Source organism: Solanum verrucosum, unplaced genomic scaffold, assembly GCF_900185275.1.
Source record: "Solanum verrucosum unplaced genomic scaffold, falcon-dt-bn FXZP01000049.1, whole genome shotgun sequence".
Classification (NCBI taxonomy): Eukaryota; Viridiplantae; Streptophyta; class Magnoliopsida; order Solanales; family Solanaceae; genus Solanum; species Solanum verrucosum.
In genome coordinates this window covers 3,896,517-3,923,670 of record NW_026020221.1, presented here as the reverse complement: position 1 = coordinate 3,923,670, position 27,154 = coordinate 3,896,517, and the positions used below count along the sequence as shown (strand labels likewise).

Sequence of the window (27,154 nt, the reverse complement as noted above, 5' to 3'; positions counted from 1 at the left end):
ACACACTTATTAAGAAAATAATTAATGACATTGTGAATTTATCATTTTACCCCTATTGATTATGAAATGGATGAAAAGTTCTACATTTTTCAAAATAATTAGTCATTTAATTAAGGGTATAATATGTAAAAAGAATTTGTCCTTTCTTGATTTGTCAAAATGGACAAGTAATTAGGGACAACTATAAAAGAAAAAGTGAACTAGTAATTAGAGACAAGAGTAATAATTTTCATTTTCCTTTACATTATTAATGTTTGTTACTACGTAATCTTGTATGTAAGATAATATAGTGTTTTAATTTTAATGTCTTATAGATTTTAAGTATTATTTTATAAATTTGGTGATATTAAATTCCATTTTACTATTTTATTATATATATAAATAAAAAAAACAAACAAAAAAAGAAGACAAAAAGGAACACAGAGGGCCAAAGCCTGAGATTTTACTAAACCCCAAATGCGAATTTGCCGTCGACGGAGCTCTGGCAGAAGCTGAAAGGAGAAGAAGAAGACGATTAGCAAAAGATGAGCACTGTAGATAAGATGCTCATAAAGGGCATCCGGAGTTTTGACCCGGAGAACAAAAACGTTATCACCTTTTTCCGACCATTAACTCTCATCGTCGGACCTAACGGCGCCGGAAAAACTGTAATCGCTCATCTCTATAACTCTATTTACGAACATGAATTGCTATGGAAGTTCAATTTCTGCATAAAATGTTTGTTCATAAGTTATTTTAGTTGTTGCATAAATTTGTTGCTCAACTTCATTCATATATTTACTTTTTCTTATTTTAGTTCTAATTTTATTTGAGTTTGACTTCTATTGTAAATCAGTATAAGATCCATGAACTGACCGTGTAAGTGTCGGAGCCAGGATTTTAGTAAGTGGTTCAAAATATGAAAAGTAAACACACGAATAAGTCAAGAGGTTCAATATCTATTATATATACACAAATAGTGTCATATGAACCCCTAGGCCTTACCTAGCTTCCATAGACGGTGTAAAAAGAAATTTACACTAAAATGCAATTGTAGGTAATTCTCTAAGCTCAAGGTGGGCACTTTGTCCTGCTTATGGGCTTTCGTGCAAGGTATTAGTGGTTGCATAAATTTGTTGCTCGACTCCATTCATGTATTTACCTTTTTTTAAATTTTTTTTTTTCTTGGCTCTAAACTTTTTTAAGTATAAGATCTATTTTAAAGGAGTATAAGCTCTGTGGGCGGTGTAAATTTTTTTAATACTGTCAGGTCACTTATAATGCAACTGCAGGTATTTCTCTAAGCTCAGATTGGTCACTTCGTCTTGCTTAGGTGTTTTAGTGCAAGCTATAGTTTTGACAAAGTGATTAGCTATAAGATATAAAATTTTAGTGTAAAAAACCTGATCATTACAAAATTTAGAAATGTTTCATACTTTATATATTTGGCTTGATTATAGCATTTCAACAAGTTCATCAATATTTCCCCCAACTTTTTTTGTCCAAATAATTACTGTTTGCGTGTGAAACTATTTATTCTTGCATTGAACATAAAACTTAGTTGTGCTTTGCATCCATGATAATGTTTATTTATTCATGCATAGAACATAAAACTTAGTTGGAGATCTCTGGTTAGAGTCCAGTTAATTAAAAAGATGGCATTCATGTGATAAAAAGATATGCCTTTCATTGCCAGAGTATTTTGTCTGTTCATTCTTCTTCTTGCTGTGGGCAGACTATAATTGAGTGCTTGAAGGTCGCCTGCACTGGTGAGATGCCTCCAAATTGTCGCTCTGGTCATTGCTTCATCCACGACCCTAAGGTGCTCATCTCTTTGGACTTACTTGTGAAGGAGTAAAGAATTTTTTGGTATCTTTACACAGATAGCTGGCTGGATTCATTGTTTACTTCTGTATCCATATACATCGATTATGCACTGATTATTTACATATTATACATATATTATACATTCACAGGCTATGTTTAGTTTAATCAGTTGGGTGGGCGGCTATTTACGTTATTCTTCTAAATTTTTTAGAACCTCGTCCCAGTATCAGTCACCAAAAGTTTAACATCATGTTTTAAATAGCAGATTATCCAGATCCGATAAATCAGTCGATGATCCCATAACTGATATGAACTGTATAGTTTAGTTTAGTTATCTTCTTTTTACACTATTTACAGTTTGTGGTTAAAACTGAACACTATTGTGGTGAAGGTGGCTGGAGAGACGGAGACAAAGGGGCAGATAAAGCTACGGTTCAAAACAGCAGCAGGGAAAGATGTGGTGTGCATTAGGTCTTTTCAGCTAACTCAGAAGGCAACAAAGATGGAATACAAGGCCATTGAGAGCGTTCTGCAGACTATAAATCCTCACACTGGAGAGGTATTACTATAAATCCTCAACAGATTGTGATGTTTTATCTGTTTTGGAGATTCTTTGATAGGATAGTAGAATTAGTATAGGTTATATGGTTGGTGAATAGGTATATTTGATCATCAAGGGTAATGATGTTATCTTTGTATTCATATAGATCACATAAGATTGTTGAGGGTCATATAAGTGTGGATTTACATGGAGGGGTGTGGGATCATGTGAACCCATGCACCCCTCCCTAAATTGTGTATAGCAGTGCAACTATTTGGATAGAATGCTTAAATTTATAATGGGAACCAAGGCTCAAGAGAGCCTACTGGTGTTTGGTTAAATAACGATGCTGATCATTTTTGAAGTATGAAAATTTGTTGAGAATGACTGTAAATTGAATAACATACTCTTGTGATAATTGTATTAATTACGGTTGTATCTACCTTCACAAGGTAGGGCTAAAGCAGCAGATACACCATGCTCCCCTGATACCACTTGTGGGATTATTTTGGATATGTTGTCAATTAAACGGTATTACAATGCAACCATTCTCTTGAAATCCTTGATACGTCTCTGGTCATATGTATACACGTGATAAAGATAAATAATAATTTTTTTTTTGATGAAGTAAGTAGATTCATTTCAAGGCATCAAGAAGATGCAAGCTTTTCAAGGATAGATCAGTTAAGCTCACAAAAAAAAAGGATTTGTAGTCTCTTTCTAAGCTATAGAGCTAACAAAATCCAAGAAGAGTTCTAAATTATTTACAGGGGTCAGTTTGGACCAACTAAAAAGGCTAACTAGACATCTGCCTCGCAAAAGATCTCTAGAAGTTGAAATTCCATCACAACATCTTTTGTTCCTCTCTGTCCATAAACACCAAAAGATAGCACCCATCGACATACTCTTGATGGCTTTGTCAACTTCCCGTGAACTCCAACTTTCAAGAGCATCCCTAACAGAGAAAGGCATGACCCAGGAAAGACCAAAAAAGCAACAAAACATATTCCAGAGGTCTGAGGCAGTTGGGCAGCGCAGTAGCAAGTGGTTGACACTTTCTGTGTGCTTGTGGCAGAAATAACATCGGTTAGCAAGCTGGAATTTCCTTTTGGAGAGATTATCCTGTGTGAGTCATGAGTTATGTAGTGCAGTCCAACTGAAACAGATCAATATGTTAGCGAATATGTTATAGAAGTAAATAACAATTGAATGCATGATTTGTTAGCGAATATGTTATAGAAGTAAATCATGAGTTAAATATTGATTAAATGGTTGGGTACGTCAATAACACTCCATATAAATCATTTCCGTCAGTTTAATTTGTTGAAGGAAGGAAGGACTTGGGCCTGTCAATGTTTGGGTCACAAGGAGGGAAATGTGCTATTACACAGAGAGGAGTTGTAATGATTCACTGAATCTTTGAGTTTGGTTCCGCCGATTTGAATCTTATGTATTATAAATAGATACCAGGATGGCTTCTTCTTGTCATACCTGGAAATTCAAGTGCAAGGTCAGTATTATGGAAATTTGGAATGAAGAAGTTTGGTTTTTCTTTTTGTGGGGGGTGGGTTGGGGGAGGGTTGAGTGCACATTAGCCTATCAAGGTTCTGAAAAAGTGTTTATGTGGGGAATGACTAGAGCTAGTCGAGAACTTCTTGTGATTGATGGAGGATTAACTGTTGAGAATATAATAATTAAATAAAGTGTATTTTTTCTAACAACTTCAACTTCTAGATGTGATGATCACACACTTCATATGGTACCTGAGTCAGACCATCCTAATTCATTGTTTCCAATATCACCCCCCTTGTCTTATATTGCCCATGCTCTGGGCATGCAAGCTGTGGGTAAGGGGTGGGGTTGGAGTCCCATTGGTGGGATGGGAAATGGGGTCCTTTGGTCTCTTGTATGGTCTAGGTCAATCCTCTTCTCATGATCTAGCTTTTGGGATTGAGTTAGGCTAAGGGTCATTTCTTTAACATGGTAGCATAATAGGCAGATGCCTTGGGATCGAATCTCACCGTTACCCATAATCAAAAAGAATTTCCACGTGCCCGTCTTATTGAAAAATTCAGTCTCACACGCGAGGGAGCGTGTTGAGAATATAATTAAGCAAATAAAGTATGCTCAATCTAACAACTTGAGTTATTAGTTTGGATAGTCACACACTTCAATCATAACCAGAAAACCTCTGTCAATAGTAAATTGGTATGGCAGGATAGAGGTTAGACCTAGTTTGTGGAAAACCTCATGTCCAATTTACAAGAAGTGGCTCATTATAGTGCTGCTGTGTATTGGTCAGACCCTCAGTAGATGAGCAAGAGCTGATTCACACCTAACTAAATGTTGCACGACTTGGAGCATTATAGTAAAAATGATAGAATTATAGTGATGTTTTAGATTGATTGGATTTGGTGGAGGACATGATAGCACAACAATAACTGGTTACTGGTGTATGAGGCAAAAAACTTTAGTGTGAAGGCTTGTTAGCTAATGATTAAAAAGAAAGAAAGAAGCCATGGAGTTATTTTCATTACTAGTCGAACCCATTGCCCAATTCTACCATGCTCTCAAGTCTCAATCATTTTCTTTGCTCTCTCTAAATTCATTCTATAAGTGCTGCAGAAGAAAACATAGTTGAATGATGATAAACAGGTTATGCATATTGCGTGTGCACAATTAAAGAAAACATGTGGATGATATGATAACCTGAAGTTTTTCCTCCCATAGAATATTATTACCTCACCTGAACTCTAAAAGAGACAGGGATCAAAGATACCAAATGGAAACTAAAGAAGTTATTAGCACAGAAGGATGCTTTTAAGTTTCCCCTTTTTCGAGGCTCAGAAGTTTCAACTTGCAATCATTCATACAACCTCTCCTTTCCTTCCTTTCCTAACCTAATTTGACCACTCAAGGAGATAAGGGAAGAATGTATACAACTTAGTTTTCAACCTTTATCTCCTGGGATTATATATATTTTAGCTACCATTGATCAACTCAGTATGTGCTAAAAAAAGAGAAAATAAAGAAACAATACTACTCCAAGTACAAAATCATGTAAACATTTTCATTGCATGTGGATTTGGACTTGGAAATACATTGGCCCTTATTCCTAAAAGTTTCTGCCATGTGACCAGGAGGTTATGGGTTCAAGTCGTGGAAGTAGTATCTTGCAAAATGTAGGGTAAGACTGCGTATAGTAGACCCTTTTGGTCTGTCCCATCCTTGGATTTGCACATAGCGGGAGCTTTAGTGCACCGAGCTGCCCTTAATCATATAACTTTTTAGCTGGCATTGGTACATTTCTGTTGGTTACTGTGTTGGTCTGGGTCAACTTGCGTGCACCACGAGTAATTCCACGGGGTATTTGCTACCTCCCACTAGCACTAATGCCTGGGTAACTCTATCCACCAAGGCATGGACATGTGAGAAGAAACCACCTAGTGTTTCTTGCCTCCAATGGGAATTGAACTTGAGATCTCATGATTCTCAACCCACTCCGTTGGCCACTAGGCCTTACCTTTGGGTGCTTCTTGGCATTAGTACATATTGTTTTTTTTCCTTTCACATTCTCACAGGGGTAATTGTAACTTGTATTTTTGGAATGTATATGAGCTAGATAAGAAAAAGAATCTACCTGTGCCAAATTTACTGCTCTGTTTTGTCTTTGTTAATACTTGTCCAGTTAATTTTAATATCTGTGCGGCTTGTGACATTGTCTATCATTTCCCATAAACGTACTGTATCATATCCCATTGTAGTTCTTAAGGATTTTTCTAGGCTGATTGTAGAGGCTTAGACTTATACTTGAGCTGTAGGAACAAATGGTTGGACAGGGAAAAAGTTTCTTTCTGAATTCTTAGCTTATTCACTTGCAGAAAGTTTGCTTAAGTTATAGATGTGCCGATATGGACCGAGAAATCCCTGCTCTCATGGGTGTGTCAAAGGCCATTCTTGAAAATGTGATATTTGTTCACCAAGATGAGGCAAACTGGCCATTACAAGAACCGGGTACCCTGAAAAAGAAGTTTGATGATATCTTCTCCGCTACTAGGTATTCTTGTTATCAATAATGGAATTGTTAATTCATTATTATGGAGTTTGTGTTTGAAAGATGTATTCTTCTGTATTCACCCGAATAATTATATTCTTTCTTGAATATGCTTGAAATTCCAACCTGACTTCATTTTACTCAGTCAAGAACATTAAAAATAAGATTAGTTTCTGCCTCAGCCTTACCAACATTCCTCATTTTTTTTAAAAATTTTGTGCATGTATTTCGTGATTGATCAGTAGTGTTTTATCAGGAAAAGGTACCAAAAGGGTGTTCATTTGCAGTGTCAAGAATCATATATGCACCAGTTAGTATGATCTTTTTATGCGAAAATTGCACAAACCTGGAATAGAATATTCAATCTTCCTCTGTTTAAAGCTCTTTAAATCTAATCCATGTGCATCTGTATGATTTTTTTCTGCAAATTGCTAGAGATACTGATGCTTACAATTCTGTGGCTAGGTCCTTTCGGATATACCGGATTTGACACTATTTAAGCTACATTCTTGGTACACTAGTTCTCAAGTTAGGGTATCTAAGGTTTAATGGGTTTACGTGGATTCGTGCATGACTTGGTGCTGTCAAACTTACTAGCTTAGTTCTCTAAGAAAGAAGGTTATTTGTTTACCAGTTATTGAGTCATCATCATCAGTGGGTATGAAATTAGTACAAGATATCAAGCTCAAGGTTTAATGGGTTTACGTGGATTTGTGCATGACTTGGTGCTGTCAAACTTTCTAGCTTAGTTCTCTAAGAAAGAAGGTTATTTGTTTACCACTTATTGAGTCATCATTATCAGTGGGTTTGAAATTAGTACGAGATATCAAGCTCAAATGCTCTATACCAAAGAATCATGGTTTGTGGGGGTCGCCTTTTCACCAGATTTGGTGCTTAATCAGCAGGTGTAAATATTATTCCGAGATAATTCAAGCTTTACAGAAATCTTGGAATGGTTGTGCTTTCATGGTTAATTTTTTTATAAATATCTAATTTGTCTTTCTCGCTGCTGAGAGTTTTTCTTTTGATTGTAAAATTAAGGAATATTATTGTAAAAGGGACCTACATTAGGAGAGCGCAGGGAGAAATAACATCCAAAAGGAAGAGCTTACAGTATATGTCTAGCTGTTGATTCAGAGCTTAGTTCACCATCCTAGAGTGAAACAACCCATCTTGATCTTCAAACCCATATGTCATTGATCATCTTCCTCAAAGATGTCTTATTCAGTGTTCCCTGAGATGCTGACGTGTGTCAACAGATAACTAGTTTGGTGCATCTCTCTGTGAGTAAGAGATCTTTCATGATTATGGTCTAAATAGGTAGGTGATATTCATGCAATAGCAGTTTCTGATGTTCAGTTGTTGAGCTGGTAGGAACCAAAATGAAAGTGATTTTCTGGTACGCAGGACAAATTGTTTTTGCATTTTTTGCCGATATTTTTGCTTGGTGTATATTGTTTTTGGTTTCTCTCCGAGGGCCCAAAAATGGATAGCTCAAGTCAGTACAGTTTAGTCCGGGGAATATAGAGTTATTGGGCATGATGATTTATTTAATCCACTCTGTGCGTTAACTTCTGCTTTGTTCTACTGTTTAGATACACAAAGGCATTGGAGGTTATCAAAAAGCTTCACAAGGATCAATCTCAAGAAATAAAGACATATAAGTTGAAATTGGAGAATCTTCAGACATTGAAAGATGCTGCTTACAAGGTTTTGAAGTGACCTCTATCGTAACTTGCTTCAGACCCAGAACCATATTTTTCTTCCGTCTCTTCCCCTTTTTAATTACTCAGGCAGTTGTCCAATGTTCTAAAAGCATTTACTTTAATTAGTTCTTTCCTTGTTCCTAGTTCAGTGTAGTCGATAGAACTTATGCTTGTTGATATTTACTCATTAATTTATGATGTCAGATCCTTTTGCTTGAAATGGAGGAACTATGATTTGAATCCCTTGTTTTAGACTAGATTATATAGTAAAACAAAGAGAAGTTTCTATTCTGAACACCGAGGAATTTCAAGAGAAATTTCCTATTCTGAAAACGAAGAGGAACTAATTGTGCATTTTGTTTAGCATGGTGAATAAGTTATCAAGATCAGTCCCCCCCCTTCTGAAAAGATAATTTGACAGATATTTTGTTGAAGGCCTGTTAATGAGCACCACCGTTCAATTTTGCCATCCACTCCATCAAAAGATTTCCAATGAACATAAACTCGTTATCTATGTCAAAATTATTTGCTACCGTCTGTCTTTCAGCTGGTGGCAAGTGGGTCTGTTCCGTCTTCTTCCTGAGTATCCGAAGGGGTCGTCATTGTGTATATTAATACTTGAAAATAGGGTAACAACGTTTGACTGAAGTATTTGTTAGTGCTCAATCTTGGTTTTGAGATTTCTTGTCATTTCCAAATGTACATACACATTATTTGTTTTACCGTGATCTTCCAGAAAGTAATACTGTGTTGTTTTTATCATGTTTATTTTTCTGACTGTTGAACGATGTGAATATGTAATTGTCAAACATTTTTTTCCCCCCACTTCAGTTGAGGGCTGCACAAGATAAATGAATGCTATATTTAAAACATGTGCTAGAGGCAAACTTGTAGTAATTTGATCTTGTGTTTTGATCTAGTTGAGGGAAAGCATTGCTCAAGACAAAGAGAAAACAGAGGCACTGAAAAGTCAGATGGAGGAGCTTGAAAAAGAGATTCAGACTATAGATAGTAAGATCCACCGTGCTGAAGCAACTTTAAAGGACCTTCACCAATTGCAGCGAGACATAGCCACCAAAAATGCTGAAAGGAGCACATTGTTCAAGGAAAAGGAAAAGCAGTATGCAGCACTTGCAGAGGAGAATGAAGGTTTACTGAACTGAATACACTTATATATATTCTTCTTCTTTCAGCGCAGAAGTAATGGCCAAACCATATCAGAAATGCATCAAGCAAACTTAATTCACCTTGTTAATATCCTAAAGTTATATTCTTATTTTGTGTATGTTTGCGTGTTCATCCACTGAAATACTTTTTAGTAAAAATTGAAGAATTCAAATATTTTCATTTTTAATTGTCAGACACTGATGAAGAACTGAGGGAGTGGAAAACAAAGTTTGATGAAAGGATAGCACTTCTGGAATCAAAGATTAGCAAGTTGGAGAGGGAAATGAATGACTCAGAGGCAAAGAGTTCCTTCCTTAAGCAGTCCATAACAAACTATATCATGGAGATCAGCAAACTTCAAGCTGATGCTGAAGTAATTCCATTCGTCCTATGTTCTATTTGATTTTGTGAAGTTCTCTCACATCTTGCTTCCCGTTCTTAAGATTCTTTTTTCTTTTACTTTTTTGTGCCTTAGGCTCATGCAGAGTTAAAAAATGAAAGAGACTTCACTCTCAGGAAGCTTTTTGACAGACACAACTTAGGGGCTGTTCCAACTGGGTCACTCAGTGATGATGTTGCTTCAAATTTAACAAATCGTATAAAACTACGATTAACACATTTTGATAAGGATTTACAAGATAAAAAGGTGATTCTTCCTTTGTTCTATACTATATATACATATATTTAGCTATGCTATGTTGTTTTAACTTGTCAGTTTATGATTTGTAATTACTTTGATTCAGCTGTATTATAAGCCTTGAATGCCCTTTTCTCTTTGTTCCATTTCTGTTGATTATTCTATCCAATGGCGTGTATACCTGGGTCTTAAGTGTACAGTCTTGCTGTTAACAATGATTCGAGTCTTCATCGAAATGAAGCTTAGCTTTGGCAACATTTTGTTAAAAATATCTTGTACTTCAACTTAAAGTAGTCTTATTTGGGTCTAAGTTTTAGATATTTGTTTTCACCATATGCTGTTTCATATAGTGCCTTGTCCAACTACAGAAGATATACAACATCATACCTGAAGTCTTAAGCTCTAAGATGCAGTCAATTGATCCTGTAAATGCTTGATGCTAGTGCTCCTACAAAAATTCTATGTTGTCATCTTGAGGGCTCCTCTATGTGGAGTTCAATGATTGGAACTTGGATATCATGTGGGCAAACCATGATATTTCTGGTAAATGGTTGTTTTATTTCGCTTGGGTACAACGGATTATGGTAGTGAACCTTTATAATAATAAAAAAGGATTCTAGTATTGAACCTTGCATTTGTTGATTAGAAGTGTAGGTTCAATCATTCAAGTAATATATGATTAGAAGATGCTTTGATGGAATATCAACTACCTACCAATCTTTAAAAGCTAACTGCCTCATGTTTTTGTACAGTTGGGTTTATTTATCCCCTCTAGATTCCCTTTATTCATTTTCTGAACTTCGTCAGCTCCCTGACTCTTAAGGAGAGCTGACCTTTTGCTACTAAGCTTTTGTTACCATGATGCATCTACTTGATGCCTACAATAGAACTAATTACTTCATCCAAAAAAAATATGATTATTTATATACTTTTTTAACAAATTGAACTTATGCATTACATATTAACCCTGTTTCACCTCTATTTCAAGATTAACAAAACTCATATATGTTTAAGCATTCATTCCATACTTCAACTATCAAATTGTACAAAAGCCATAGTTTGTTCAAAGGTGTGAGTTTTCAATAACAAAATAGGCATCTTCTAATGCTGAAGTTGTTACTGCGTACTGGTTCTGCATTAAGCTATATGCTGATTTTTTAATAAAGTAATAATTCATTATGTGAATAAAACTTCCGGTATTAAGTTGTATATAAAAAGTAGAGCATCTGGCAACATATGGTTCTCTACGAAAGACAGCACAATTATCAATTTTCTATTTTGACAGGAACTTCGTTAGTGCACCAAACTTTAATTAGAAAACAAATGATTAGCTCTCAGCTGTATGCAGTGTTATCAAAAGCAAAAAAACGCAAAAGAGCTCTGTGATCCTTGGGGCATTAAGCGCAAAGCACAAATAAAGTGTGGGCTTTAATGAAAAAAGGCGCAAAGGGAGGAAAAATGGAAATATATGTGTTTAGTTCAAGTCTGATAATTATAAGCATGAATGATAAATATATGAACAAAAAATTTGAAAAAGAACTACAATAAAGTGAAATATCAATTGTTTGATATCGCCTCTTCAGAATAGGCTCATTTGCAAGGAAAAGTATGCCTTAGAACCTTGATGACAACATTGATGCGCACATTAAGCAAGGCAAAGTGCACAACACGTTTTGAGCCTCGCTTCAGGGATTAAATGCGCCTTTGACAACACTGACTGTCATTCTCAGCTTCTTGCATACTTTTGTTTTATCTAACATTTTACTGACATCATATGAAGATGCTGACTTTCGCTTGGAGTAATGTTGTTCTAGAAATCGAATGAGGCAGAAATTGCAGCTGCATGGCATCAATACGACATTGCAAACCGCGAATGGAGCGAAAAGGAGGCGCAAAAACAGGCTAAAGCAGATATTAAGGTTTATTCTTATGAGTAACATTATTTTGTATGTTAATGAATTGGCATTTTTACACTTGTTTTGGTTCCATAACTGGATGCAGAACGGCATTTTAAAGCGCATTAAAGAGAAAGAGGATGAACGCGATGTGCTTGAATGTCAGATTTCTGATGTTAATGTGGCTCATCTTGATGAGAGGGAAAAGAAAATGGTTTGATGTCTCTGCTTAATGTTTCAACTCTTTTTGACGAACATTTTGCTAGTGTGGCTAACACATCTTTGCCTTTCAGCAAATTGAATCTGAGAGGAAGTCTAAGCAGCTTGCAGAAAGAGCATTTGATTTAAACATAAGGCAAAAACAGACTGAGATGTACACCGTAGACCAAAAACTAAAAGATCTTCGTGATGAAAAAGATCATATGGCAGCTGAGTCTGAGGACAGAATTAAGCTCTCTCTTAAGAAGGCAGAGTTGGGAATTCTCGAGAAGAATCATAAAAAGATGTAAGTCACATTTCATTTTCATAAATTTTACATCCACATTTTTGATTGTGTTTATTATGGTTATATGCTTTTTCTCCACAAAAGATGATGCTTTCTTTCCCATGAAATTAACAGAATGGATGATAATAAGGATAAGATAAAAGGAGTGTTGAAAGGAAGGCTTCCATCTGACAAGGACTTGAAGAACGAAATTACTCAGGCACAAAGGTTTGTTTTCCCCATCTCTTGAGTACTCTTAATGTGTATAATATTTTGGATTGTTTCTTGAAGTTTGGTTACCAGACCATTCTCAGTCTTTTTAAGACTCCGAGAAGTATTTTTCTTATTGATAAATGAAGACGTGCTATTGTTGTCATATGCGAAGCAAAACACAGGCATCAAAATATACTCCACATTGCTGGGGTAAAAAGTGCATTATTTGATTCTCTTTTGTCTGTTTAAAAATATGCACGAGTTAAATCACAGATGAAAGCTGAAGTGCATATACATGCAGATGTCAGTACTTGTCAATCAAAATGACATATGCATACTTTAGTGGTATAGGATTTATATTCTGTTCTTTCCCCAGTTTGAATACATCATTTTGAAAAACTAATGTCCTAATCCTGTTTGTACCCTATATATTACTGGAAAAGTTGATGTTTAGGAGGCATATGTGTCTGGTAGTCAAACAGCTGAAACGACTAGGACTAGGATCAAAGTGAACGAGTATGCTGCTTATGCTTAAGTCATCCTTGGAGGAGCAGCTTAGAGGTCACATGGAAGGCAAGCGTCTTGTAGCCAATTGGCACAGACAGTTTGGCGTCCGAGGACCAAAGTTTTTGCAGGTGTTTTTTGGTGCTGAATTGGAAAGTTTTTACCACCTTACCTGGGATTTCCTTTCTGATTCAATAGTTGAGGATATGGGAATTAGCTTGCCACATGGAAAAGCAATATATATCTAATGGAGGTCGATTAGATGTCTTACAACATGACTGTGTGATCCCTACGTCTTATTTGATCAAAGAATGCCTATTTCTTTCCTCATTTCTCTTTAATATTAGTGGGAGATTGGATAAATTGAGGAAGTTCCCGCAAAATGTCACCAAGTGTGAAGAAATAGGTATTGCTACCAGAAACAAAAGGAGCATTGGGGTACTAGGGGCCTTAGGAAGCACAATGAAAGCCTTTTAGGCAAATCAGAATGGAGATTTCTAAGTGGAGATGAAGGATTTGGAGAACCTCAAAATATGATACTTGTAAAGATGGAGAGATCAGTAATAAAATTGAAGACCTATAAAAAGAAACTGTCTATATACTCAAATGAAACAGTCTCTATAATTGATGTTTTAGATTCAATTTAGATTTAGAATAGTGGAGTTTTGGAGTTCATCTGTATATAAGGTTTAGTACTGCCCATGTACTATTGTGTTATAACACAAAGTTACCAAGTTTCAAAAAAAAAAAGAAAAAGATATCACCCCAAATCTCCATAATAGAACTATAGCTCCTCTTGGGTCTGCATTGTGGAGGCATGTCATGAGAGAGAGGATGATCACTTCGAACTTACTGGGCTGAGGTAGAAATGTTGGAAGCATAAGATTTGGGTTGGACATATATCAATTTGGAATTACAAGGCTGGTTTAACATCAATGTAAATCACAAACCACAATTGTGAAAAACAATATGTGTACAATCAGCAGCAGAAGCGGAAAAAGACTGATGGGGAATTGCAATAAATCGTTCTTAAGAAAAGAGGGTGACAGCAAAAAAGCAAGGGATTAAAGGAGAAGAAACATGGTAAATCACTGTTACTCAAATGAATGCTCATGAAAGGTTGAGTGTTTGATTCCGTAATCTGAACAGGAGACAGAAAGGGTACTTCCTAGTGAAATTTTACTCATCCATCTTAACAAACAAAAATAATGCACAGCAGCTTCCATGTAAGGTCATATTGGCTACCTGCATGGCTGCACCCCTTAAAGATTCTTTTTAAGGTTGAGCTGCAGAATGGGAAGCATCTTTTTACTGGGGGTGCGAAGGTGCAAACAACAGCGTAAGAAATTCTTTGGTGAAGCTGGCTTATGTGCAATGACACATGTTCTTCTAGATATGGGAAGACAATCAGTTCATAAGAAGCTAAAGAAATTGTAGAATGCAATTCCTAGTTGCACCAGATGGACATTAATGGTGTGAGTAGAAGATGTTCCGAAAATGAAGTAAACTAATTCTAACAACCTTGAGAGAAAAAAAATGTATTTTCTTTTGGTGCAAACGTGTAACTTGTAAAGATCTTCAAACTCTTTAGTACCCAAAGGGTGTGACATAGAGATCAATGAAGTGGGTTGAGAACCATGAGGTCTTAGGCAGGTTCAAATCCTAGCGGAGGAAAAAAGACACTAGGCAATTTTTTCCCATTTGTCCAAGCTTTAGTGGACAAAGTTACCTGGTATGTGTGCTAATGGGAGGTAGCAAGTACCCCATGGAATCAGTTATGATGCAAGTTGGTCTGAATACCACGGTTATTGAAAAATATCTTCAAACTCTTTTAGAATCCTTATGGAGGTAAGCATAAAGTTGTTGTAGACATTGTAATACTAAGAGGCAATTCTATTATGTGAATAAAGTGATTACTTATTAAAATCAGGAGTTTTGTCATAAGGAGGTCAAATTGTTTTATATGCAACCACTTTATTTGGTATATGTTTCTACTTCTTGGTATACTTCTTGTTATACATGCATTTTATTGCCGCCCATACATTAATAAACTCTATTGCTTTATCAAAAAATAAAAGATAAAATGAAACCACTTAAAAGAGGGACGGCGATCAGATCAAACACCAATTTTAGTTTTCTCCTGGGTGAAAGGTGGTTTGCATAGACACAATTACAATCATGGGTACACCTCTATGTTCGCTAATTCTTTATAAAACTGATAAAATGGGTGAGAACAAATCACAATCACAATCATCTGTGCACCATAAAGAAAAAGGAATAAGGGGCTATTCCCTAATTCTTTATTCTACTGATAAAATGGCCCTGCTTGGTTTACAATTGACTTGTGAATCCGTTTTTCCTGTGGATATGGCGATCCCCATCCCCTAACACTACTTCACTCCCTTGGTTGGAGGTAGAAGTCCTTTCACTATACAATGATCAGTGAATCTTTTTTTTTTTTTGAAACAGGTAACTTTGTATATTACTACAACAGTACATAGGCAGTACTGAGCCATATTTACAATAAGATCATCAAATCCAGCTATCTGATCCTAAATTGAGTCTAGTACATCAATTAGGGAGATAGTGTCATTGGAGTATAATTGATTACACTAAAAACACAGTAGTAACAAGCAATTAAGCTTGACTTTTTGCAAACTGTTTTCTATACTATCAAAACATCTGGAATTCCTCTCCTTCCATATTGCCCACCAAATGCTAGCAGGGACAATTCTCCATCTCTCTCTGCTCTTAGACTGCATTCCAGCTTCTTCCCAACTCTGAATGGCTTCAGTGATCAGTGAATCTTACACTTCTATCTTTCAATCTCTGTTCTTTTTTTCTATGTATCTCTGTGCATCTTTATGTTTTTCTTTTATATTCTTTTAATGCTGTACCTTCCTAGCACAGGGCTCTTCAGAGAGAGGTTGATGACTTGAGTGTCAAATCCCGCGAAGCTGAGAAAGAGGTCAATATGTTGCAGATGAAAATAGAAGAAGTTAATCATAACTTGACCAAATATCACAAAGACATGGACTGTAAGATTCATATCTTTGCTTCTCTAATCTGATTCATGAAAAAATGTCTTTTTAGTGATTGTTCAGAAGCTTCTATGGAAAATTCCCCTATTGCAATTTAATTAAGTTTTAATAGTGTCCTCTATCAGATTCTATCTGAATTGTGTAGTCTGGTTAATACCAATTTAAAACAGAGATTGAGAAAATCTTCCTGATGAACTACTTGAGCTTAACAGTCATTTCACTTGTGACTTGTCAAAACAATAGCAATCATGTCAGTCATTTATTCACAATCTGTATTTTGAGTCATGTTTAAAATCTATAACAGTGATACCAGAGTTGAAAATTTTATTGTAACTTTGGTAAGTGCCTCAAAGATAATTCTCTTAACCAGTATATAGCTGGACATAAAGGGTAGTTGACATAGCAAAATAGCAATATTGAGGTTTTTATTCTCCTCCTTTATTTCATGCAAGTTAATTAATCTCTTCAAGAAAGTATCTTATCTTGAGCTCCTTTGTTTCCATTAATCTTTGTGGTGGTGATCCTTTGTGTAGAGGCCTTACATAGATCTTTCCCTTACTGCACTGCAGCAAGAATGAAATTTCTGGAATCAAAGCTCCAGTTGATGGACCAGGAATTTGCTGGTATAGAGTCCTATCCCAAAATTATGGACTCAGTCAAAGAGAAAAAGGATGTCCAGAAAAGGTTGGTCAAAATGGGGCTATTTCCTATTACGTCTTCTGATATTCAATAGTCAAAATTTCATTTTTTGCTAATATAACCACATATAGAGATTATGTTTTATTTTTTCTTCAGAGTTATCAGTTCCACGAAAAACTCTTTTTGATTCCTCTGTTTTCGAAATATAGTATTATGCTTGGTTGAATGTGGTTGTCTTTTCAAATTTCATGTGATGATATGCAGCAAGTTCAACATCGCCGATGGTATGCGGCAAATGTTCGATCCATTTGAAAGAGTTGCTCGTGCTCATCATATTTGCCCTTGTTGTGAGCGTCCTTTCTCTGCTGAAGAGGAGGATGAATTTGTTAAGAAGGTTGTTTCTTTTATGTCTATTTGCTATTCTATCTGTTGGAGGGCCATCTTCTGACTACTACTTTCCTGGCTCTTTTTCTTTTCACTGCAGCAACGTGTAAAAGCTGCAAGCTCTGCTGAGCATATTAAAGTATTGGCTATGGAGTCTTCAAATGCTGATTCTCGTTTTCAACAAATAGACAAACTTCGTTTGGTTTATGAAGAGTATGTCAAAGTTGGAAAGGAGTCAATACCTCAAGCAGAGAAGAATTTAAATGAGCTGAATGAAGAATTGGACCAAAAAAATCAGGCTCTTGATGATGTAATTGCAGATCCTGTTATATATTATATTCTAGTATTGGGACTTTATTAGTATAGTCAAACTGTTACTATGTTTGCTTAAGTAATGACTTGAGTGACCCACCCTCCACCATTTTGGCCCTATTCCCCACCATCTTCTACATAATTTCCTCCGCCTTTTGTTTTCTGATCCCCCTTCTCCTCCTCTCAGTAGAGATGCTCAGTTAGGACTCATATCTGCTCCTAAGGAGGTATCTCCTGTGACCAATTCCGAATTACATACATCAGTGCATCAATAATAGGTCAGGGAGGATGTCCATCATCCTTTAGTATTATATTTGAATTACATGCATCAAAAATAGGTGTACACTAAAATTGGCCAGCATATTGTCTATGTTCTTGATTGGAGAACAAACATGCTTATATATATTAGCTGTAGAACTTACTGAGTTTCAAACATGCGCGACTGGCTCTCATGGATTCCTCGGTTATCAAGAATATATTCACTGTAGATCTTGTCTTGGAGTTAATTCACAATAGATAAGATGATCTCTTGACATCCTTTGATGCTAATTTCACTGATTCATGTTATGATGGTTTGCATGCTTTTTGCCTTAGGTATAGAAGTTAAGATAGTCATCAAACTCTGAAAATATGGACCCCCCCTATCAAATCCATTAGAGATTAAGGACAGCCCAAACAAGTTGACCAAGGTCATCCCACAAGTGGTTGCCCACTTTGCTGGAACATTCTCTGCTTTCCTGTGCTTTGTCCCTCTCCAACTTCTCTTTATGCTTCCCTTTTTCTTTCGCATTGTTTCTCTTTCTACCGTTGTCGAATGTACACCCTTTTGTGGTGTGTAAGTTAAACCGTGTATCAGGATCTACTCAATTAAGTTGTTTCGTGCTGGTTTGAATAACTTTCTATATGTTGGTTTCTTGTTTTCTGCTATTTACAAATTCCAATGAACTCGGCATTTGATTAGGTGGGTGCTTCGTTATATTGGCCTGACAGAGTTTTGAAAACGCGTATTTGGCTGAGTTATGTCCAAGTTTTCAATGTTGCTGCATTGTTGTTTCGAGCTTCCCTGAGCTTGCTCAAGGCTTTGCTTTATAGCTTCCACCTGATGTTACACCAAAAATCATTATGAGAAGCGGATCCCAGCCTATGTTCACACCTAGATATAAAGTAGTCAGGCGTTTGCTTTCCTTGGCTGGTTTCAGCCACGTTCTGTGGTTGTTTTGGAATTCCATGCAATAAAACTTTAAAATAGTGCCTGCCAAGCTTGAGGTTGAGGTTTTTGTGATAATGATTATTGTTATTAGATAAACAATGTGTCACGTCTTGTTTTCATCCACTGCTTATCATGTGCAGTTCTAGTCACATCATTTTCTTTTGGACGCGGCGAACGGGGAAAGGAACTTTCATTTGGTGCAGTGTGAGACTGTCACATCACCTAAGAAATAGGGAGGGGTTGGTAGGAGACTTGACGGTGTTTAACAGAGCATTGTTGGGTAAATGGTTGTGTAGATATGTGGTGGAGGTAAATGCTTTTTGGAGAGAGGTAATAGTTGATAAATATGGGGCTTTGGAAGGGGAGTGGAGATCTAGAATGTGTCTATGCATTTTGGTGTGGTTTGTGGAGGCACATCACGAAGGGATGAGATGATATCGGAGTAAATATCTCATTCAAGGTTGGAAATTGGAAGAAATTTAATTTTTGGGATCATAGGTGGTGTGGGGATAATATATTGTAAGATGATTTTCCCAGCCTACACAATATATCTTGCCAAAGAGACTTGACAGTACAACAACTTAGGGGGGACACAAGGTGGAGAGACTTTTTGGGACTTGAGATCTAGGAGAGACTAAAAAAACTAGTTGAGGACCGAGTTACAAAGATGGTCGACTCTATTCCATAAGCAAGTTACAATGGTAGATTATCCCGAGGCTTTGTGGAGGAATGGCATGTTCTCCGTCAAGTTCTTTTATGAGAAACTTTTTGCTAGGGAAGAGGAAGGTTTCCCTTGTATCGCAGTGTGTATAGCAAAGGTGCCGAGAAGGTGTGTTTTTCACTTGGCTAGGTACTAGAGGGGTGATCTTGCTGGCAAAAAATCTTAGAAAGTGGAAGGTTTTCTGCTTTAGCTGGTGTTATACAAGCAAAGAGGCGGGCGAGGATGTGGATCATCTTCTTCTCCATTGTAGTCTTACCATGAGGCTATGATGAGATATTTTTAGGTGGTTTGGTACTCCTTTGGCTATGCCAAGAACTGTGTAAGAGTTGATGTTCAATTGGAAGAGCCGGAAAAGGAGGAAAGATGCAGGACTTGGAATGTGTTTCCACTTGTGTTGATGTGGGTGGCATGGAGAGAGAAATAAGAGAGCTTTTGAGGAGGTAGAGACGAGCTTTCTCAATTGAGGAGTAGCCTCCGAGCCCTTATTTTCTTTTGGTGGACCTATAGCGTTCCCAATTGTATAGATGATTGGGTGGAGTTTGTAAGAACATGCCTTTTTGTAGATTCTTTACCTTTTGGAATACCCCTTGCATACGACCAGAGTTTTGGCCATGTTTATGAATGAAAATGCGTTGATAAAAAAAACGTTCAAATAATGTTACTTGTGATATTGGGCACACATTTCTCAGAGCTTACAAGAGAAAGGGACCTAATATTCATACATGTGTTTTATTGACTTTTTCTAGTTGTACATGATAATCCTTTTTTGCTGGCAGGTGTTAGGTGTCTTGGCTCAGATAAAGGCTGAGAAGGATGCAGTTGATGCGCTAATACAACCTGTAGAAACATCTGACAGGCTTTTCCAAGAAATTCAAGCTCGGCAGAAGCAGGTTGATGATTTGGAATATGGTCTTGATATCCGTGGGCAAGGCGTAAGATCCATGGAGGAAATTCAATCAGAATTGGATGAACTGCAGAGCAAAAAGTATATAGTTATTTCTGTCCACTAAACTGCATCTTCTTTCTTCTTTTCTGTATGTCATACCAAATTTGTGGCCTTCTTAAACTCTATTTTCAATACGTAGGCATATCAGTACTAAATTGTTGTATACTTCCTTACATTTTTAGATTGTAACTATTATCATGTCCTATAACTTGACAACCAGAGACACTTTGTATTCGGAGGTGGAGAAGCTGAGAAATGACCAGAGATACATGGAAAATGAATATGCAAGTTTCCAACTAAGATGGGCTAATGTAAGGGAAGAGAAGTCACGAGTAGCAAACAGATTGGAGCAAATTAAAAGGATAGAAGAGGAATTGGACCGCTTCGCGGAGGAGAAAAATCAAATTGAGCTTGAAGAGAAGGTAATTGTTTCATTATCAATAGTTTATTACGTGCATGATTATCATAGTTGCATTTAGCTAGCCAATAGCATATAGTTTCATTGTTTATGGCATGTACTCTTCTTCTTTAGTCTTTGGGTAAGCTGTTTTGCTACTAGCATATATAGTCTTCAAGGAGTCTCGTAAAGGAGCAGTATATTGATAGTTATATGTAAATAGCACCTGCAATCTGTCACCTCTATACTTGCTCCGCTTTGCCCTTGTGTATCAGACCTTGCAAGGACTACTCATTTATTGTAATAAAAATAACTGAGAGAAGATATGACATGCACCTTTAGTCATTTACCTAACTTCACAGAGAAACTGATACATTTGCAACCTTTCTCGAATTAGGTGATGGGGTATTATTGAAATAGGGGTCAAATTCTTGAAAAGTGTCGTTTACACTGACAAAAGATCTTGTGGAGGAGGTTGATAATATTTTTGATCTTCCCACATCAGAGAATACCCAATGAAAACAAACTTAAGGGATCTAGGATCAAGTTTCCCAGCATTCCTTGTGTGGATGATGCAGCCACAACCAATATATTCATTCTTACCCTTTTAAGCTTCAGAACTCTGAAAAAATCTAGGGTCTAAATTGACATTATATTAGATAGGCACCTACTAGAATGACACCCCCACAGTAAGGGTTTGGTATAATCATGGTAAACATAAGATATCTTTCCACTTCTAACAAATGCCTATTCTTTCGTTCAACAGTCCCATTTTGTGCCCTAGTGCAAGGACAACTAATTTGATGAACTATCACATTGGACTTCAAATAAGTACCAAATCTTTTATCCATGTATTCTGTGCCATTGTCAATTCTCAGCCTTCTTTATCTTAGCCTCAGATTAAGTAGAGATCATCTTATGAAATGACTGAAAGCAAGAGAAAACTTCATTTTTAGCGTTTAGCAAATACACCCAAGTCATCCTCGTCTGACAATCAATAAAAGCAACAAACCATAGTCTACTAGGCAAACACTGTTTGAGTAGCACCCCATACATAAGAGTGAATAGTAAAAGGAGCAGTACTTTTATTATTGCTCAAAGGGTAAGAGTTTCTAGTATGATTGGCATAATCACAAGCATTACAAAATAAATGAAATTGAGTTCTTGAAAACAAACTAGGGTATAATTTCTTTAAAACAAAAAACGATGGTGGCCCTAATGTCATCCTTAATAATTAATAAGAGGCTTGACAAAAGTTGAGTTCCATCAAACATGTATAAGCCATTATGCAATCTATCACCACCAATCCTCTTCCCCATTTGAAGATTTTGAAAGACACAATGATCAGGGAAGAATTTGATTTTACAATTTAGGGCTTTGATGCTGGAACTAACAAATAACAAGTTAACAAGAAATTCAGATACATGGAGAAAGGATGAAAGTTTAATATTGGGTGTACAAACAATAAAACTTGATTCAGGGGCAGGTTTTAAAGAGCCACTGGTTATTCTGACATCTGTTTTGAGACATGCAGACTTATCTTCGAGATTTTACATGGACTACTCTTCTTTTTCATGAAGAAAGTTTTACATGAACTACTTTACCTGTACTTTAATGTCTCCCATATAAAGCTAGAAATATGGATATCCCAAGTTCACAGTGCATGCGTTGTAAATTTCAGCATCTTGCAGAGGCTTTTGGTTCCTTGTTGAAGGAAAAGGACAAACACTTTAGAGACCACAATGATCTGAAAATAAAACTTGGTGAACAGTTGGAAGAGCAGGCTGAAATTAGAAGAAATTATCAACAGGAAGTAGATTCACTTTTGAAGATTACCTCCAAAATTAAAGAGTATGTTTATATAATTAGATGGAGCAAACTATCATTCTCTAGTTCATATTGATAATTAATTCTCTTGCAGGTATTATGATTTGAAGAAAGAACAAAGATTGAATGAACTGCAGGACAAGCGAAGCCTGTCAGAATCTCAACTTCAAAGTTGCGAGTCCAGAAAGGATGCGATTTTGGCTGAAGTGAAGAAAAGTAAGGATTTAATGGGGAACCAGGATAGCTTGAGACGTAACATTGAGGATAACTTGAACTATCGGAAAACTAAGGCTGAAGTTGATGAGCTCACTCATGAGATTGAATTACTGGAAGATAAAGTGCTGACGTTGGGTGGGTTCTCCACTGTTGAAGCCGAGCTTAAAAAGCTTTCACACGAAAGAGAGAGGCTACTTTCTGAGGTATGAATTGATCTGTATGTGAATATGTTGGGCAATTACTTTTGGTATAAATATCCAACCTATAGACATCATATGCTAGCTTTCGACTCTTGATGAACGTGATTAAGATTGTAGAACTTTTCTCTTCTGGCTTCCATATGATTTCAGTAAAGATCGGCATATGTACAAGCTTAACCATGAAGGAAAGTTCAATTTAGAAGGCCAATAATCTGGTCTGGTTTACTTTTCCAGCTAGAACAGCAGTGTCTCTGAAAGTATATTGTTTCTTGGACAGAATTGAGTTTCAGCCATGAGGACAAGAGACATGATTTCTTGGAAAGAAATTTGAGTATTTCATCCTTCATAATTACCAATTATCGCATCAGCTATATAGTGAGTCTTGCAGTTGTTATTTGACGTTTCACTTGTATACTATTCCTAGTGAGGCTTGTAGTTGTTATTCAATATTTTACTTTGATACTGTTCCATTATTCCTTGGGGCTTGGTGGTTGTCATACCTCTTGAACAATTGGCTGACACCTTCTTTGCTTTGATATACCTTTCTTTCAGTAAAAGGACTGTACATGTTTTAGATTCAACTTAAACCTCTGTATCCGGAAAATTGTTGAACTTCGAATTTACGTGGTTGCTCTTATTGCTGTTAAACAAGTGCCACAACTCTGCTACTATTGTCCTCCGAGTTTACATGGTTACTCTTATTGCAGTTAAACAAGTGTCATGGCACCTTATCTGTTTATCAAAGCAATATCTCCAAGAACAAAGTTGATCTTAAGCAGGCACAATACAAGGATATTGACAAACGCTATTTTGATCAGCTTATCCAGCTTAAGGTAATATCTTAGTCCAAGTATATGAAGCTAATTGCTTAGTCATTCATGACATTGAAGTATCTAATAGTGTCGTTATTGTACCCTTGGACAGACTACGGAGATGGCAAACAAGGATCTGGACAGATATTACAATGCTCTTGACAAGTGAGCTTCTCGTACTTCAGTCATTAACTTCTTTCTGCATTTTATGTTGGTTTACGTGCATTTAAAAAAAACACATGATTCTAGCACTCAAACATTTTCTTCTAACTTGTTAAAAATATTGAAGATATATCAATTGGAGAAATTCAAATATATTGTTGTTTTCATGAATGGAGTACAAAAGGTTTTAGTATCCCTTAAGGTAGTGGCACGTGGTCCGAAATGCGGTCAGTAATTAGCCCGCCTTTTGATATTGCTAATCTCAATGCTTGCCTTTTTGGGTCCTAATTACAAAACAAAAAGAAAGCTATCAGTTTCAAAAAATAAATAAAAAATTACAAAACAACAAAGATTCTACATCTTTTTTATTTTTGCAACGTACCGCATCTTGTCATACTTCCATTTTCCTAATATTGACATCCTTAATACTCTCCCTCTAGTTGGAGTGTACATATTGTATGAAAAGTTACGTATGATATGCTCCTAATTTGTCACAAAGTTAATTTTTGTTCAACAGAATGACTTTGTGAAATATCTACTAATTGATCATGTAATAGCCTATTTGGATTGACTTATTTTAGATGCTTTTAAGCCGAAATAGCTTTTAAGCACTTTTCTAGTGTTTGGGTATGATAAAAAAGTGCTTTTCAGCACTTGCTTTAAGCCAAAATTAACTTATGGCTTATGCTTATAAGCCCATCCAAACAGTGCCAAAATAGCTTTTAAGCACTTTTCTAGTGTTTGGGTATTATAAAAAAGTGCTTTTCAGCACTTGTTTAAGCCAAAATTAACTTATGGCTTATGCTTATAAGCACCATAAATTCCTAGATTTGCAATCTAGAGGCTATTTGAAATCCTTTTCTTTTTAATTTTTCATGTGTGAGGCTCTTCTAGTCACGAACCATGTGAAACATTTAATCTTTGATGGGATGTTGAATTTCCAGATCTGCCCCCATCGCCCTGGTATGCTGCGAGGTTGCTCCATTATATCCCTCCTATATAGTCTGGTTGACAGAGAACTTTCCATCCTTATCATGTTTCCAAATCATTTTGTCTGAAGCTATAGTTGTACCTCTAAAACCATTCAACATCATTCTACTGAGTTTATTAATCCTCCAAAACCTGCTACTGTTTAGATAACTAATGAGATTCTGCTTCCTCATGTGTTGCTTTTGTTGTACTTTTTTTCTTAGGTGTACATAAAGGGAATTAAAATCAATAATGAGGTCCTCTTTTGGTGAACCAAATTTGATTAAAGAAACATAATTTCCCATTGTCTTCATTTGACCAAAGTGTAAATCAAGAAGAAAAAGGAAATTTGCTGGTAGGTTTAAACAATTCATTATTTCTTTTATGACATGGTGTAAGGAATGTATTGATTTTCAAATTTTGTTTGACTGATGTTTACTAAGTTGATTCTACTCTATGCATATCCCTTATGGTCATATAATGTTTGTTTCCTAGTCAAGATTTTGAATTTTAATTCTGTGTCCAACTTTTTGGAGTTCCCCTGCTTAAATTTTCATGGTCTTGTACAGACTACGACCGGTACAACCATTTCTGTATGTTGCATTCTTCTCAGGTGTCTCCTGTACTTTTTGAGTGTAGATTCTGAATACGTTCACGTTCTATTTGGTTTCTCTTTGTTTCAGAGCACTGATGCGATTCCACTCAATGAAAATGGAAGAAATAAATAAGATTATCAGGGAACTGTGGCAACAAACATACAGGGGCCAGGACATAGACTACATAAGCATTCATTCAGATTCTGAAGGATCTGGCACTCGATCCTACAGCTATAAGGTAATATAAACTATCTTTAAAACCTGCTGGGTAGTGATTTATCTACTGAAAAAAAGAGCATGTTGGATGGGATTAATATTATCTCTGTTGTATATTGGATGTTGCTTATCTTGATTGTATAATTACTAAATTCCCATGTATAGTAATTTTTTTTTTTAAAATCTTTGTGAAATGTGGTCTTTGCACTTAAATCCCCTGAACATGTGTTGATATTTTTTGCACTTTTATAATAATGCCTGTGATTCACAGGTTGTAATGCTAACTGGTGATACTGAACTAGAAATGCGAGGGAGGTGTAGTGCTGGCCAAAAGGTGATCAGTCATCTCAATTTTGATTTTTTCTTTATCGTGTTCACTTAATTTATATGCCAATAAAGCTTTGATTTGAACCCTCCTTTTGCTTAGCTTCCTCTCAGCCTCACCCTCTCTTCAAATAAAAAGGAGGAAAAAGAAAAAATCCGAACCCCAACAGAACTTTCACTGAACTTTTGTTTTTTTTCTTTTCTTTTGAACTGGTTTTTTTACCGGAGTTTTGTTATTAATCAGGTCCTTGCATCACTCATCATACGATTGGCGTTGGCTGAAACTTTTTGTCTCAACTGCGGAATTCTAGCACTGGATGAACCCACCACAAACCTAGACGGCCCCAACAGTGAGAGTCTTGCTGGAGCTCTGTTAAGGTATGTGTTGTTCATTTACTAATTATGAGCTCCTTCTGGATGTGAATTCTTAAGGATGCCTCTTTATTCCGTCTCCATCACCAGAATTATGGAGGACAGAAAAGGCCAAGAAAACTTTCAACTAATTGTCATTACACACGATGAGCGATTTGCTCAATATATTGGCCAACGCCAGCATGCAGAAAAGTATTATCGCATCACAAAAGACGACCAGTAAGGACTCTGTGGTCACCATTCCCTTGATATGTTTGTTTATTATCAATATGCTGCATTCATTGAACTCTCTGCTTTCTTTTTCCAGTCAGCACAGCATAATTGAAGCTCAGGAAATATTTGACTGATATCGCATGGTTTCAGCCTCCGAAGTATTACATGTTAGACGCTTCACTGCTCGACTTACGTACGTATTGAAAAACTAGTAATTCACCATATGATGGAAACTGGATAGGAGAATCTCATTCTTCTATCTTTCTTGTGTAATGTATTCTGTAAATTAGTGTTTATCTAATCTTAAATTATCTATGCTGAACCACTCTTCTTTTTAAAAATCTTCAACTCTGCATTTCCCTTGGCATTCTAGGGATAGGTTTGCAAGACACAACTGAAATGCATCTGATAGATCCCCTTGGCTGGGAAGTTAGAGAGTGTTTTCGAATTCCGATAGACCCTCGACTGCTTGAGCTAATGTTTACAAAGTATTTACGTATTGACAATCACCACTAAATGTTGGGACTATAATTAAGTAAACATACAATGCAAAGCATATTAGGTATATTGATTTTTAACAATGGTAGACA

At 36.3% G+C, this 27,154-nt stretch overlaps 1 protein-coding gene across 1 annotated transcript; it reads left to right on the top strand.

Moving 5' to 3' along the window:
* Positions 1 to 416: 416 nt before the first annotated feature.
* Positions 417 to 26,884, top strand: LOC125831760 (DNA repair protein RAD50). The gene is made up of 27 exons (XM_049510950.1): positions 417 to 647; positions 1,715 to 1,801; positions 2,198 to 2,365; positions 6,229 to 6,404; positions 7,997 to 8,111; positions 9,028 to 9,256; positions 9,469 to 9,647; positions 9,750 to 9,920; positions 11,726 to 11,830; positions 11,913 to 12,020; positions 12,100 to 12,311; positions 12,426 to 12,518; positions 15,918 to 16,045; positions 16,618 to 16,732; positions 16,952 to 17,081; positions 17,172 to 17,381; positions 20,091 to 20,299; positions 20,481 to 20,682; positions 22,339 to 22,508; positions 22,579 to 22,903; positions 23,608 to 23,733; positions 23,825 to 23,877; positions 25,527 to 25,677; positions 25,927 to 25,989; positions 26,224 to 26,357; positions 26,442 to 26,570; positions 26,659 to 26,884. Exons 1-27 carry the CDS (start codon positions 525 to 527, stop codon positions 26,696 to 26,698), a joined length of 3,951 nt encoding a protein of 1,316 aa, XP_049366907.1. The 5' UTR covers positions 417 to 524; the 3' UTR covers positions 26,699 to 26,884.
* Positions 26,885 to 27,154: the final 270 nt, after the last annotated feature.

Bases quoted from the DNA above. Each gene is read 5' to 3' on its own strand.
- LOC125831760 (XM_049510950.1), top strand. From the start codon at position 525: ATGAGCACTGTAGATAAGATGCTCATAAAGGGCATCCGGAGTTTTGAC. The intron at 6,405-7,996 runs GTATTCTTGTTA...TCTACTGTTTAG, and splicing joins GATATCTTCTCCGCTACTAG to ATACACAAAGGCATTGGAGG. The intron at 26,358-26,441 runs GTATGTGTTGTT...CTCCATCACCAG, and splicing joins CTTGCTGGAGCTCTGTTAAG to AATTATGGAGGACAGAAAAG.